The sequence below is a fragment of the Oryx dammah genome, unplaced genomic scaffold (genome assembly GCF_014754425.2).
Source record: "Oryx dammah isolate SB20612 unplaced genomic scaffold, SCBI_Odam_1.1 HiC_scaffold_20, whole genome shotgun sequence".
NCBI classification, from domain to species: domain Eukaryota; kingdom Metazoa; phylum Chordata; class Mammalia; order Artiodactyla; family Bovidae; genus Oryx; species Oryx dammah.
Window position 1 is genome coordinate 70,844,978 of NW_024070204.1, and position 16,336 is coordinate 70,861,313.

At 36.6% G+C, this 16,336-nt stretch overlaps 1 protein-coding gene across 1 annotated transcript in view; it reads left to right on the forward strand.

Moving 5' to 3' along the window:
• PANK3 (pantothenate kinase 3) overlaps nt 1-14,643 on the forward strand; it is a 27,367-nt gene extending 12,724 nt beyond the window's left edge. The window contains exons 4-7 of the mRNA XM_040262792.1: nt 538-714; nt 1,682-1,805; nt 6,508-6,633; nt 7,739-14,643. Coding sequence (XP_040118726.1) covers nt 538-714; nt 1,682-1,805; nt 6,508-6,633; nt 7,739-7,789 — 478 coding nt within the window. The 3' untranslated portion in view covers nt 7,790-14,643. The remainder of the gene's footprint in view (nt 1-537; nt 715-1,681; nt 1,806-6,507; nt 6,634-7,738) is intronic.
• The last annotated feature ends 1,693 nt before the right edge of the window (nt 14,644-16,336 follow it).

The following is a 16,336-nucleotide window of genomic DNA, read 5'->3' on the forward strand; positions in this document are numbered from 1 at the left end:
CAGTAATTCAGGAGTAGAACCTGTTAGAAATTCAGCTGAGATTAAAGGAACAAAGGTTTTGATTTTAAGGATTAGAGAAACATGATTTCATTTTATGAGCATATTCAAAGAGTATTAGAACCAAGTTAATTTCTGTCTTTAAATGATCTCACTGTATTCATTTCAGAGTCATATAAATGTTTGTGTATTGACTTAGAGTTACAATTTTCCTCTTAATTTGTGTGGTGCTAACCTTTTTTTAAACGCTCCTTTTTCATGCACACAGAGACATGCGTTTTCAGCAGTTACAGTGTGCGGTACCAGGTGAAGACATGAGACACAGAAGGTGTCCGTGTCGTGTCATTTCCGCAACAGGACTTTTTCCCTTTGGTTTACTCTTTGATCTGATAAGTTTGGTTTTGCTTTGCATTTTTCTTAGGTTTAGTAAATGTTTTCTATTATGTGTTTAATTGAATAAGTGAGTGCTCCATCCTTTTACATTGGAGAAAGAATACAGTGTGTAAATGCAACTTACCACATTTTGTTTGTTTTCTTTAGCCTTGGAGGGGGTACCTTTCTGGGTTTATGTAGCTTGTTGACTGGCTGTGAAAGTTTTGAAGAGGCTCTTGAAATGGCATCGAAAGGTGACAGCACACAAGCTGACAAACTCGTCCGTGATATTTACGGGGGAGATTATGAAAGATTTGGTCTGCCTGGTTGGGCTGTAGCATCTAGGTAAGTTTAACATTTACACTGTGATTAAGCTTGCTTACTTAGTTTTTAGAAAGCAGTGTATCACGAAGTTGTAAGGGGCCTTCGTTTTACCCAGTTCAGTTATAAGTTTTGAACATCTGTGTGATTTCAAAACTAAATTTACATTACGAAGTCTTCCCTCAGTGTACTGTAGGAAACTTTTATTCATTCTTGAGTATACTTCCAGTGTTTCTCTATGCAAATACAAGTATATATCCTTATCCTCCTCTTATAAAAGGTAACTTTTAGAAGATAACGTTAAAATACCATTATATAGCATTTTATAGCATACCATATACAGTTTGGTCCCCTTACCATGGTTCCACACTTACACAGTCAGCACCCTCAGATTGAAAATATGTACCGAAAGTTGCAAAAGCAAAATTTGAATTTGCTGCGCCCAGGCAGCTATTTACATAGTGCTTATATTTTTAAGTAATATGGAGATGATGTAAAGTATATATATAGGTTATATGGAAATACTACATCTTTTTGTACAAGGGACCTGAGTATCTATTGACGTTGGTGTCCAAGGAGGACAGTCCCAAGGAGGACTGCCCTGGAGCCAGTCCTTCATGGATAAGAGGGATGGTTGTATCGTCTGTAACAGTAGTATTTCCTAGTCTGTTTGCCTGCTCCCTTACCTCTCTCTTTTTCCTTCTTTTTCTGCCTCCATCTTCCTCTTTGTTCTCCCTTTTCTGTGTCCCCTCCTTCCTTCTCTCTCTTTTTTATGAATAGTTTCATGGTATTTGATTGTGTGACTATCAGTTTGATTATGTTTGGGTTGTTCCCAGTGTTTGCTATGTGCAATTCATTGGGTCATTAAGTAACTGTACATGTATAGCTTATTTTGCACATGTGTAGATTTACGTGTAGGCTATAGTTCCAAAATGTATGAGATGTTGCTTGTTAATCAGCAGATTTGATTTTGTTTTTCATTTCTCTACAGTTTTGGGAATATGATTTATAAGGAGAAGCGAGAATCTGTTAGTAAAGAAGATCTAGCAAGAGCTACTTTAGTTACTATCACCAATAACATTGGTTCTATAGCGCGAATGTGTGCTGTTAATGAGGTAAATTTTTTTAATTACATGAAAAATGTGAGTTGGAGTTTTCTGTACATGTAGCAGGATTCTTAAGGAGGCCTCTAGGATTTAGATCTCTTAATCCATTAAATCCCAAGGTACACTAATATATATGTTACCTACCCAACTGTGATACTTCATTTAAACAAAGTAGCAGATCATTCAAATCAGAAATTAGGACAAAAGAGGTATTTACATTTATCCAGCAACCTTTTCAGAAATATATGGCCTAAATATCTTGAAATTGTAAAACAGATTCCCCCTAAACAGTAAAACATTTTGAGGCAACTAAATATCGAAAGTGTGGGTTTTCTCTTTTTCTTCCTGCATTCGATCAGTGGCGTGCTTGGAGGTCTTCTTGCTGCCCTCGGCTTCTTTACAGTGCTGCCTTGTTGCATATGGATCAAGCAGCATTGTACAGGGCTATGAAGGCACTGAGGCTGGCTCTTCACATGACGTGGGAGTGGTGGACACTTACAAAAAGCGTGTCCTGCTGGAGTTACCTCATAATGGGGTTATTTTTATTTAAAGAAGATTGTACAGTTCTGCCTTCATGTAGTAGGTGTATATGCCCATTTAGTTTTTGTAAATATCAAATATGTTGTAAATGAGTTGGAAATTGTACTTTATGAAGGAATTCTTCATTTGTTCACTTTTTCGTTTATTCATTGAATAAATATTTGCAGAGTATCATTTGCCAGGTATTGTTCTGGGCACTTGAGGTAAATTAGTGAAGAAAACAAAAATCCCTGACTTTGTGAAGCTTACAGCTGTTCTAGTGATACAGTAAATAACTAAATTGCTTAGTATTAGGTAGGAAATGCTATTTTTTAAAAAGGGAAAATTAGGGACTTTCCTGGCGGGTCAGGTGGTTAAGACTCTGAGCTTCCATTGCAGGGAGTGTGGTTTCAATCCCTGGTCAGGGAACTGAGATCCTACATGCTAGGTGCAGCAAAAAAAAAAAAAAAAGAAAGAAAATTAAACAAGTTAAAGAGAATTATGAGTAGACCGAAGACTGGCAGAGGACAAATTACTAAGTAATTAGGTAGTTAAAGGAAGCCTTTGTTGAAAATGTGACTCTTAGGCAAAGATCTGGAGAAGGTGAGAGAATCATGGGTGCAGATCTTTGGGGATAGGGAGGCTCCAGGAGAGAGAACAACTGTGCAAAGGCTTGAATTAATCTGCTGAATTATTCTAAATTTAAAATCAGAATTCTGTCTTTTAAGTTTATTTATAACAGTGTAGTAAGTTAGTTGAGGGAGCTACTAGCAGGTGTTTTAACCTAGAGTTGGGAAATATTTCACTTTGGGGGGCTGACAGTAATCCGGGACCTTTTTTATTAGCTCTTACAGGTCCATTTTCATTGACGAATTAACAGTAATTAAGGCCATACACCACAAGACACCAAGTCACAGGTTCATGAAATAGTGTGTTTAGTTGCTCTGTTACATCCACTTCTTGTGACCCCATGGCCTGTAGCCCACCAGGCTCCTCTGTCCATGGGATTTTCAGGCAAGATATTGGAGTGGGTTGCCATTTCTGACCCAGGGCTTAAACCCTCATCTCTTCCATTACAGGCAGATTCTTTTACCACTGAGCCATTTACCACTTCACCACTGAGTTCAGTTCAGTTGCTCAGTCGTGTCTGACTCTTTGTGACCCTGTGGACAGTGGCATACCACACCTCCCTGTCCATCACCAACTCCTGGAGTTCACTCAAACTCATCCCATTGAGTTGGTGATGCCATCCAACCATCTCATCCTCTGTTGTCCCCATCTCCTCCTGCCCTCAATCTTTCCCAGCATCAGGGTCTTTTCCAGTGAGTCAGTTCTTCGTATCAGGTGGCCAAAGTATTGGAGTTTCAGTTTCAACATCGGTCCTTCCAGTGAACACTCAGGACTGAGCTCCTTTAGGATGGACTAGTTGGATCTCCTTGCAGTTCAAGGGATTCTCAAGAGTTTTCTCCAAAACCACAGTTTAAAAACATCAATTCTTTGGTGCTCAGCTTTCTGTATAGCACAACTCTCACGTTCATACATGACCACTGGAAAAACCATAGCCTTGACAAGACACACCTTTGTTGGCAAAGTAATGTCTCTGCTTTTGAATATGCTGTCTAGGTTGGTCATAACTCTCCTTCCAAGGAATAAGTGTCTTTTAATTTCATGGCTACAGTCACCATCTGCAGTGATTTTGCAGCCCAAAGAAATAAAGTCTGACACTGTTTCCCCCTCTATTTCCCATGAAGTGATGGAACCAGATGCCATGATCTTTGTTTTCTGAATGTTGAGCTTTAAGCCAACTTTTTCACTCTCCTATTTCTTCACTTTCTGCCATAAGGGTGGTGTCATCTGCTCATCTGCATATCTGAGGTGATTACTATTTCTGCCGGCCATCTTGATTCCACCTTGAGCTGCTTCAGCCCAGCATTTTTCATGATGTGCTCTGCAAACAAGTTAAATAAGCAGGGTGGTAGTATACAGCCTTGACGTACTCCTTTTCCTATTTGGAACCAGTCTGTTGTTCCATGTCCAATTCTAACTGTTGCTTTCTGACCTTCATATAGATCACAAGAAGCAGGTCAGGTGGTCTGGTATTCCCATCTCTTTAAGAATTTTCCACAGTTTATTGTCATCCATACAGTCAAAGGCTTTGGCATAGTCAATAAAGCAGAAATAGATGTTTTTCTGGAACTCTCTTGCTTTTTCCATGATCCAGTGGATGTTGGCAATTTGATCTCTGGTTCCTCTGCCTTTTCTAAAACCAGCTTGAACATCTGGAAGTTCACGGTTCACGTATTGCTAAAGCCTGGCTTGGAGAATTTTGAGCATTGCTATACTAGCATGTGAGATGAGTGCTGTTGTGCGGTAGTTTGAGCATTCTTTGACATTGTCTTTCTGTGGGATTGGAATGAAGACTGACCTTTTCCAGTGTTTTGGACACTGCTGAGTTTTCCAGATTTGCTGGCATATTGAGTGCAGCACTTTCACAGCATCATCTTTTAGGATTTGAAATAGTGCAACTGGAATTCTATCCCCTCCACTAAGTTTGTTCGTAGAGATGCTTCCTAAGGCCCACTTGACTTCACATTGCAGGATGTCTGGCTCTAAGTGAGTGATCGCACCATTGTGATTATCGGGGTCATAAAGATCTTTTTTGTACAGTTCTCTGTATTTTTGCCACCTCTTCTTAATATCTTCTGCTTCTGTTAGGTCCATACCATTTCTGTCCTTTATTGAGCCCAGCTTTGCATGAAATATTCCGTTGGTATCTCTAATTGTTTTGAAGAGATCTCTAGTCTTGCCTGTTCTATTGTTTTCCTCTGATCAGTTCTTTGCACTGATCACTGAGGAAGGCTTTCTTATCTCCTTGCTATTCTTTGGAACTCTACATTCAAATGGGTATATCTTTCCTCTTGTCTTTTGCTTTTCCCTTTGCTTCTTTTCACAGCTATTTGTAAGGCCTCCTCAGACAGCCATGTTGCTTTTTTGCATTTCTTTTTCTTAGGGAGGGTCTTGATCCCTGTCTCCTGTACAGTGTCATGAACCTCCATCCATAGTTCATCAGGCACTCTGTCTATCAGATCTAGTCCATTACATCTATTTTTCACTTCCACAGTATAATCGTAAGGGATTTGATTTAGGTCATACCTGAGTGGTCTAGTGGTTTTCCCTACTTTCTTCAATTTAAGTCTGAATTGGGCAATAAGGAGTTCATGATCTGAGCCACAGTCAGCTCCCAGTCTTGTTTTTGCTGACTGTACAGAGACTGTATTGAGCCGTTGGGGAAGCCAATTAAGGCATAGTTTACACTATTCACAAATTCAGTATGTGGAAATGTATACTCTAAACATACTACTGTGAGAGTAGATACAGATGTTCTGGAAATTCAAACATTGCTTTCTCCATCAGTGATTTTCTAATCTTAGAGGTACCTAAGGAACCAAATTAATGAGTAGAATCTTAGACAGTGACATGATAGGTTAGGCTGGGTACAGAGAATGCTGGAACCCTGGGGATTGGATAGCTATACCAGTATTTGAGTCAGTGTTTTCTCCAGTGCTATTGATAAAGTTCTCATATCATTGCTGAGCATAAACTGCAACATCTGACCAAATTTACAGGTTTTTAAAGAAATTAAACACCTCTGAAATACTTTCTTTGGTTTGTCTCCTTTTATCTCATTAGTAATGTTTCTCCAAATTACTTTCTTTGCTAAATGTATTATTTATAGCCATTTTCAAAAACAGATCTGTCTCTATATCATTTAGCTAGAGACTTTCTAAAACATTTCTGTTTTGATTAGGCTTTAGTTTTTAGAGCAGGTTCAGGTTCACAGCAAAACCGAGCATTCAGCCTTGAGCCCGCAGATGCGCAGCCTCCCCTGCTGTCAATGTCCAGCACCAGTTTGTTGCAGTTGGTGAACCTACATCGACACTCTCTGAGAGTCCATAGTTCACTTTCGAGGTCACTGTTAGTGTACATTCTGTGAATTTTGACAAGTGTAGTAATTTCTTCTGAAATAATTTTTTAAGTGTTCAGAATTATGAAGGCATATACCAGGAATGTAGAAGGCACTAATAAAAGGTAGTAATTGTTTATATTTGTAAATAGAGCTCCTATCTGTATTGTATTGTAAAATCTACCTGATAATTCTTTTTTCAAGTTAATTTTCCTTCTTTTCTTTTAGAAAATAAACAGAGTTGTCTTTGTTGGAAACTTTTTGCGTGTCAATACTCTCTCAATGAAACTTCTGGCATATGCACTGGACTATTGGTCAAAAGGTCAGCTGAAAGCATTATTTCTGGAGCATGAGGTATGATATGAAAAATCAAGTTTTGTGAATTTTAATGGCATGCTTTTGTATACAGGTTTCCTATATTGTTCCTTGCCTGGTACTTCTAAAGTAAAGTATAAAAATGTGATTTATCTGAATAGTGTATGGTCCCTGCACTTCAGTTGTGTTAGGGGGTGGGAGTCACTGAAACCTGCAGGCATCCCTTTAGGATGAGAATCTCACAGTTCTGACCAAGAGAGAACAGTGTCAGATCTGTGAGCTCATTAAATTCTGGGGCTGCTTTTGTACTTAGTCGATTTGTTAAATTGTTTTGTTTTTTCTCCCTGAGAGAACAAATGTTAAATATGAACAGTAAAAAATATATGATTTATATATAACCTCACCCCTACCTCCGGAGGTAACCTCAACCACTGTTAACATTTTTGGAGTTCATTCTTCAAGATATTTTTTTTCTTTCACTATATCCAGTTAATTTCTGACCTGACCAAATATCAGTTCACAAAATGTTTTGAATTATGTAAACTTACCTTGAATTAGTTTGTTTTAGAAGTCACTGTTTATGTATTTCAAAGGTCTATATCTTGAGAATACAGGCTTTAAGAAAAAATTTTTTTCAATAGCTGGTAACAGATTGGTAGCTTTCTTCTTTTCTTTTTTTTTCTTTAAGTGTATAAACATTTGTTAGAAGTTAGGGAATTCCCTGGTGGTTCAGTGGTTAGGCTTCTGAGCTTCCATTGCTACAGGCATGGGTTTGATCCTGGTCAAGGAACTGGGATTCCACAAGCTGTGTGGAGCAGCAGCCAATAAATAAGCTTTAAAAAAAAATAAGTTGTCTGTTCTTTTATCCCATAAGCATCCATCCAGCTGCCTGTCAGCTGTTAAGATGTTTGATTACGATCATAAATGCCCTTGAAATGTTCAGGATGACAGAACATACACCTTTGCTTAAAACCCCTTGTTCCTTGCATTGTAGCCACTACCTTTCTTCACACCCCAAGGAAGCCATCCTTTCTGAATTGATGTTCTTAAATAGATTATACCAAACATGTGTTTTTAATAATGGTTAATAGTACATGCTAATTTAAAGCTGCACTACCTGAATAATTGTTGTTAAATTATACAGGGATATTTTGGAGCCGTCGGTGCACTTCTTGGTCTGCCAAATTTCAGCTAAAGTATCAGGTTTATCTCTGCTAATGTCATTCAAGAGGAACTGAAAACCAGAGGCATTATTACTGAGTTATTTTTCACTGGGAACCAAAGGATAAAAGAGTAGCACTCTTCCTGTTGATTTTTAAATGTCAGAATGGTAAGCTGCTAAATGTTGCCATGTTAAAAAGAGAGCTCCAGTAACATGAAATATTTCTAATTGGATCACTTTTCTTTCTGTATATAGACAGTGTTAAATCCTTAAATGCAATACAGCCTCTGATGATTGAGCTTCCTCTCAAAAAGACTTTCTATTTATTTTATGTAGCCAGCATTGCAGTACTGTATGTTCAAACGTGAATCTTAAAGTCTCAGAAATGTTTCACTCATGAAAATAATTGAGTCTGAATACTTGTTACAAGTCTGTTTTCTGTGTGTTTTGGTTACTAATACATGGATAATAACATACCCTGTGTGGAAACTTATTGAAATGGCAATTAAAGGTGATCATTTTTATGTGATTTTAGAAATGTTAAGGAAATATTAATTATTCATTATTGTTTTCCAAACATATCTTCTCCCAAAAAGCATGTTTATATAATCTACCCCCAGAAGTATAACCTCTTTCAAATGCCATAATTTAATTGAAATACTGTTGTTAAACATCACCCGGAATTTCAGAGTGAACCCTAGGAAATCACCACATAATTGGCGATACTGCATTTTTTGTATTTTGAGTATCAGTACATTTACATGTTTATCAGTACATTTAAAAATGTTTTTTAATTGGTGGCTTAATTACTTACTTGAAAACCTGTTCGTTGAAGTCCCAGGATGCTTCAAATGGGGTGTAGTTTATGTGTATTGATAGGATTCTGGGCTCTTTCTACACCACATCTATCTTAGGCCCAGAGTTAGCCATTTCTGTTTAATTGTGTCTGAAGCATCAAAGCTAAAGACTTTCTTCTTTTATGAGCAGCAACAAAATCATTTATTCTAAATGGATGTTATGGAAATCTAAAGGACAGTGGTTTTGAAACTGTGGGAATCTGAGGCAGTATTGCAGAATTATGAAAGGATCACTGTATATTCTGGTAATAAAAACAGTTCCAAAATTTGTATATCCGTTTGCCTTGGAATTCTCTATTTTGAAGCCATTTTTAAATAATATAAAATTTTTCAGATGTTTACTTTTGCAGTAACATTTTGGAGATCCAATAATAGTTCAATGAAGTTTTCTGAGACTGTTAGTGATGATTTTAGGTAGTTGAAAGACTTGGGGAAATTGGGGAAAAAATAATTCACTTCCTTAAATTACATCTGGATGTAATCTGGATGTACTTTGAAGAGCTTAAAACTTGTTTACAGAAAGGAAGAAGTGTTACAGTGTGTTTTTACAGTACAGTTTTGCTCCATAAAGAACAATTTTCAGTTGACTCCCAAGAACTGCTTGATAAAGATATTTCTCAAGTTTTGTGCTCAAATACTTAAAATTCAGTTTTCCTTTCTCTGTAGACATGAACATATGAATAATACTAATGCTCAGAGGGGAAAGCATGTGAAGGTCATTTTTTAGAATTTAGAACATTTGGAACTTTGAATTCATTTCAGTCAGTGGTCATTTTGAAAATCTACAATGATTAAACATTTTTTACGTAAATGTTTCCATTTGTGACTAGATATTTCAGCCAAAAGCTATCTGTTTATTTTAGAATTTTGTGATTTGGGCATTTGTACAAAAGATTTTGCTTTTAAATGATAGCTTTAAGTTTTACACTTTTGACAAACTGTATGTTAGCAGTTACAGGTTTGGGGCTGTCTTTAAAAAGGAAATGGAATGGTAAAAGTATATAAAATTTAATTTGACCAATACTTTGGTTAATTTGGGACTTTTTGTCTTGAACCTGAAGCTCTGCCTGCTAAAATGCATATGAAGTGAACGACTTGGCTTTTCTCTTGTACAGTCTAGAATGACTGGAATAACTAATAAGTATTTCTAATAAGAACATAGAGTTATGATGAAGGCTGCCAAGATTCTAGTTTTTTATTACAATCCCAAGAAAATGCTTGTAAGCATGCAGTGGTAAATAGGTTTGCTTCTAATCCCAGTCAACTTAATGCCTCAGAGCTCCTAAGTACTTGACAGTGCTAATAGAAATCAATATGAGAAATCAGTGTCTAGTAGACACATTTAAAAAATAGAAAGAAACATGAAATTCTTTTAAATTACATATTTTTATTTAATGCAGTGTATGTTACCATTTCAACATGTAATACATTTAAAAAGTTATCTTGAGTTTTTTAAAGGCTTGTTGCTACTTAGTCTTCAAAGTCAGCATATACTTCACACTTACAGCACAACTCAGTTTAACCTATTTCAAGTTTTCAGTAACCATATTTGAGTAGTGGTTACTGTACTAGTGTAGTTTCTGGAACTAGCTCTTAAAACTATGAATATGGGAACCTAATTTATAAAAAACGAGGGAAAAGAAGTACCTTGTTTGGCCTAGTTTATTTTACTCAAGCTGTATTTCTGACCATTCCAAAAATTATCTTACATTATTTCCTGCCATCTTATATAGTATGTATCATTTTTCTAATGGTACTAATAAAATTACCCAAGACACATGCTGACCATCCTCATCAGTCTGTCAAAATGTGTATTTCCTTCACTGAAGTAAATATGATGATTCCAATGTCTTAAACTCCCCCCTCCCCTCGCCACCCCCAACATCTTGTCTAACTGAACTTTGAGAAGCCAATTCTAAAGAACTAAAAACAGACCCTTTTAATTCATTGAGTTCCATACACACAGAGAATCATGTTCATATTTGATTTTCATTTTTAAGCCCTGGCAATAATATTTTCAAATGCAGGGAGCACTGTCCGTTTGCTTTGGGGCTGGGTAAAGAGCACAAGGTCTTGAACCTTCCAACACCACTACCACCATCCCTTCCCACAGAAGATTACTTTTTAACTAGACTTGGAGAATTAATGGCCTTCGCTTCTACACCCTAACTTCTCCCAAGACAGCGTACTTGTAGACCTCCTTGTTTCTGCACATGGGTGTCCCCTACTCAGCTGCTGTAGTTTAAATAGGTGGACTGTTAGTTTAGATAAAGTTAGTGCCATCGCCAGTGATACATGTGGTGTCTTGACAGTCCTTCTAGAGGTTCAGATTGTTTGCCAAATGCTAGACTTTGATAAAGATTCCTGAGTTTTTTACCTTCGTGTGCAAATATGTTTGTTGTACTTTAACTACCAATTCCTAAAAGACCATTTCTGTAAGAAAAATTATGTAGCTTAAAGGGAAGAGGTTTCTTCTGTGTTCAGCGGTACTCTTGCCTTCTAAGAGCAGTCCACCACATCTTGCCTTGATTTCTAAGATTACATCCTTGGGTGGAAAGCTTAGCGAGGCAATAGTTTCCAAATGTCCTTTATAACCACTCTGCTGATTATATGCAAAGTTTTTTATATCTTGTTTATTTTTTTTTCTGTTGAGCACTTTATGCTTTTTAGTCTGTTGCATTTGAGAGTGGTTTAGAAATTTTTTCTCTTCTAAAAGCCATGTAAAAACTGATAAAGGATAATCACTAGAAAAATGAGTATGTGTTATTTTGTATTTAACTTATTTGTTTTATGGTATGTATAAGCAAAACATTAGAAATGTACTGCATTTTTGTAATAATACTTTGACCTTAATTTTAACATGATTGGTCTCTAATGTCCTATTTTCCCAATAAGGTTGATTAAGGTGTTTTATTCTAATATGGAAGGAATTCAGCCAACTTTGTTGCTGTCATGAGATAATAATCTCAGAAAGTAATGTGCTTTATCTATATTACTGCCTGTTTTCAGTATTTGAGACAGTTGCTTTATATTTCTACTGAGCCTAGTAAAGGATTAGCAAAGGCTTCAAAAAATGAGTAATTAAAAAAAAATATTTTAATAACCTATTGAAAATAATGGTTCCATGAAAAGTAAACCACCCCATCTTTTCAGACATATAATTTTTTTAAAATTTATTTTAATTGGAGGCTAATTACAATATTATGGTGGTTTTGCCATACACTGACATGAATCTGCCATGGCTGTACATGTGTTCCCCATCCTGAACCCCCCTCTCACCTCCCTCCCCATCCCATCCCTCGGGGTCATCCCAGTGCACCAGCCCTGAGCACCCTGTCTCATGCATTGAACCTGGACTGGCGATCTGTTTCACATATGGTAATATACATGTTTAAATGCTGTTCTCTCAAATCATCCCACCCTCGCCTTCTCCCACAGAGTCCAAAAGTCTGTTCTTCACATCACTGTCTCTTGCTGTCTCACATATAGGGTCATCGTTACCATCCTTCTAAATTGCATATATATGTGTTAATATACTGTATTCGTGTTTTTCTGGCTTACTTCACTCTGTATAATTGGCTCCAGTTTCATCCACCTCATTAGAACTGATTCAAATGTATTCTTTTTAATGGCTGAGTAATACTCCATTGTGCATATTACCACAGCTTTCTTATCCATTCATCTGCTGATGGACATCTAGGTTGCTCCCATGCCCTGGCTATTATGCTGCGATGAATATTGGGGTACACGTCAGACACATAAAAATTTTCAGTGATTTCCACTTCCAAAAAGTTTAAATGCGTTATCTGTCTTGTGTCTTCAGTGGGTGTGGGATCATAATTTGGCATTGTGTTAGAAATAGCACCAGGCACTGATGTAACTTCTTTGAATGTTATTCTGTTTGTGAAATGAGGGTTTGATTTGTTAACACTGGGGAATGACTGGATGATCATCAGGATCCTGAGAAAGATAGATAGTTGCTCCATTCATGGAAGCATTTGAGATGACAGCATTTGAGATTGTTCAGCTATGTGGTATCATGTTTTATAAAGTTCATTTTATTTGTATCTGTTAAGAGATACTAACTTTTGGATTCTCACCAATAGAATGGTATTAGTTCTGTTATTGCCTGTAATGGCCAAGTAATAGATACACCTTAAAGTACTGTCAAGGGTTTATATATATATGTGTGTGTGTGTATGTGTGTGCTTTAATCTGTAAAGCTATCTGGGATTTTATTGTGCTATAACTTCAAAATTATATGGGCATTATCAGAACTTCTACATTGTACAAAAAGAAACATACCACTAAATTTATGGATGTGTGAATGTTAGATACATTTGGGATTTTCTTCAGTAACCCTTTTCTTCAGTGTCGACCCCCTGGACTAGCCCACTAGGCTCCTCTCTGTCCATGGGATTCATACTGGAATGGGCTGTTACTCCCTTTTCCAGAGGACCTTCCCAACCCAGGGATCAAACCCAAGTCTCCTGCATTGTAGGCAGATTCTTTACCATCTGAGCCACCAGAATTTTGATCTTTGTGAATGGATACAGATGTGGGATAAACCCCTCCTAGAATTATTTAGTGCTTTTGTCAAACACAATTCATAGCGGGATTTATTAAACACAATGTTAATTATCTGTGAGTTGAAATATCATGGATTATAGTTATCTACATCAAATATGATTACCTGAGAATAATCAGACTGGACATGTATCTGACATTTCCAGCTTAATAAATGTAGCAGTGAGTTGATTTGGGGACTTCAGGTGCTACAGTTGGTACTGAATGGTGTGTTTGAGAAGAAGTCAATTTTTTTTTTCCTTAAGAAAAACCCCTAAGTCTTAACATTCTGGCTCTTTCTGCAGTCAAGAGGCTATCTCTCTTTTTACATTTCCAGTCTTTTTTTTTGCTGTAGCTGCCAGTAATTTTGTGTTTAAAGAACTAATGAATATATTTTTCAAAGGAGTGAATAAAGTTAAAATTCAAGATTTTGAATTGTATAAATATGCAACTAAGTTTCAAGATATTGCTGTTTTTCTTTTTTTCTATTTCTTAACATCTTTCATACATTGCAGTGCTTACAGTTTTCAGTACCTTTCAGAGAAAACATTTCAGTTTTGAATAATTGGTGGAATGTACATCAATAATGCAGACCGTCTGAGATTATTTTAGCTATACATCGTATCTGAATCATGGATCTCATACCTAGCAAAGTAGGTAGTCAGCACAGGTTTTAAGCCATTTTGAAATCTGCTACTTTTTTCTGAGGTGCCCTTTTTAATTTACATTTAGAAACAAAAGATAACTATATAGACCTGACATCATATTCTGGTCTCCTTGTCCCAAATGTAATTAATGGAATATGGATGTAAGTCAGGTTAAGATGTTTTGTCATTTTTTAAAAATACATTGTGTGCTCTGACTTTTTATTTGAACTAAAGTGAAATGATATAGTGATTTGACTTTTTAACTGAAGTTGAATGGCACTTATCTTAATTCTGTCCACTTACAGAGTCAAATCATACCTAGAATATGTTTAATTTTACTTATACAAGCCATTTCCATTTCAGTTGCCTTATTCTGTCTATTGCATTGTTCTTCCCAAGTCTAACCTCTGTTATGTTGAAATTATTCTAACACTGAACCTGTGATGTAAAAATGTATGATGTGCTACAAATTTTATTCATAATAAACTAAGTTATAGCCTGTTGTAACCTATAAAACATTTCTTGTAAATCATCTAATTTATTTTTTCATTTATGTACAGTTTATGTAAATTTTAGAAATATTTGTTGTGATCTGTTCTGTAAACATTCCCTTTTTCTTTTCCTTAAGTCTTATCTGCATGAAGGAAACTTGGGTTTTGCTTGTTATATTAATTGGCCATTAAGCTAACTTAAGTACTCTACGTTCTTTTCAGTAGTTTAACTTTTTCTAGTTTTGTTCATATTCTAAATAAACGTTAAAATCATGCTTTTTATTTCCTACTTTGCAAATAAATTCTCTAAGTTATTTACCATGTTATCTTTTTGCTTCTTTATTTTAGGTATTTTACTCCCACATTTCTACTTCAATTAAATACAGGGTTTTAACTGAAATCAACTACAAAGGTCATCTGTAGTTGAAGGCTACATACATAGTTTTAAGTGTTTCATTCAAAATAAATTTATTCCAGGAGGGAAAGAAAGGCCTTATGTTGGCTTTTATATATATAGCTGTATACATTTCAAAAGGAAGACATCTCTTTTCTGTTGACATGTTCTTTAAAGGCTTGTATTGTGTATTGAATACTGTTAATTTTTCTGCACCTAAAAGTCTTGATAATGTATGCAAAAAGCTTTATAAACTTTTAAAATATTGCTATACTTCTCGTTACAGGAGTTTTAAAGTTTTGTTTTCTAAAATAAACTTAGAAAACCTGACTCCTGTATTTTAACAATTTTAATAAAGAGTCCTGATCCCCTGTGTTTTCAGATTTCCTAGACACCTTTTCAGGTTTTCAGGACAACTGTTTAATACCTCAAAAAATTTATTTCAGTGAATTTGTAACTACTTCTACTGATTTTTGTTTAGTTTTTGACCTCTTTTTTGTAATCAAATTTATTGAAGTATGGTTTTAAGTACAGTGTGTGTGTGTATATATAAATGTTTATTTGGCTGTACCAGCATGTGGGATCTTTAGTTACAACATGTGGGATCTGGTTCCCTGACCAGGGATTACAACTGGGTCTCGCCCATTTAGAACACAGTCTTCCCTGGACCAGCAGGGAGGTTCCTGAAGTACAATAATACTTCACTTTGTACACTTAGGTGAATATGATAAGTCACGTACACATGTAACCACCCCTCCAAGATATTTCCATCATTCCAAAAAGTTCCCTTGGCCTCTGCTCTAGGCAGTCCCTGTCCCACCCATCGCCTGCCAACCACTGACCTGCTTTGCTGCTAGTTGCTAGATTCAGTTTATTTTCCCTACAGTTGTCATGTAAGTGGGCTTGTACAGTATGTACCCTTATTTTCATTTCCCAGTCCTCCATTCCTCCCACCTCTAAAGGCTTTCTAGAACTACTACAGGCAGACCTCAGAGATATTTTAGGTTCTTTCCAGGCAACTGCAGCACAGCAAGTTACATGAATTTTGTTCCACAGTGCAGTGTGCGATAGCATTATGTAAAAAAAATGTGAATACCTTAATTTTAGAATACTTTATTGCTGAAAAATGCTAACCATCATCATCTGCGTCTTTATTGAGTCAATCTGCTGGTGGAGGGCCTTGCTGCGATATTGATGGCTGCTGACTGATCAATGTGGCGGTTGCTGAAGGTTGGGCTGGCTGTGGCAATTTCTTAAAATAAGACAACAGTGAAGTTTGGTAGCACTCTGAAAAGTGAAAGTTGCTCAGTTGAATCAGACTCTGCAATTCCATGTGCATGGAGTTCTCCAGGCCAGAATACTGGAGTATTCTGAAGGAAGGTAGCCTTTCCCTTCTGCAGGGGATCTTTCCGACCCAGTGATCGAATCCAGGTCTCTCACACTGCAGGCGGATTTTTTACCAGATGAGCCACAAGGGAAGCCCAAGAATACTGGAGTGGGTAGCCTATCCCTTCTCCAGCGGATCTTCCCGACACAGGAATCAAACCAGGATCTCATACTTTGCAGGTGGATTCTTTACCAACTGAAGTTGGAATCAGTCTTCTCAAGCCCCGCCACTGCTTTAT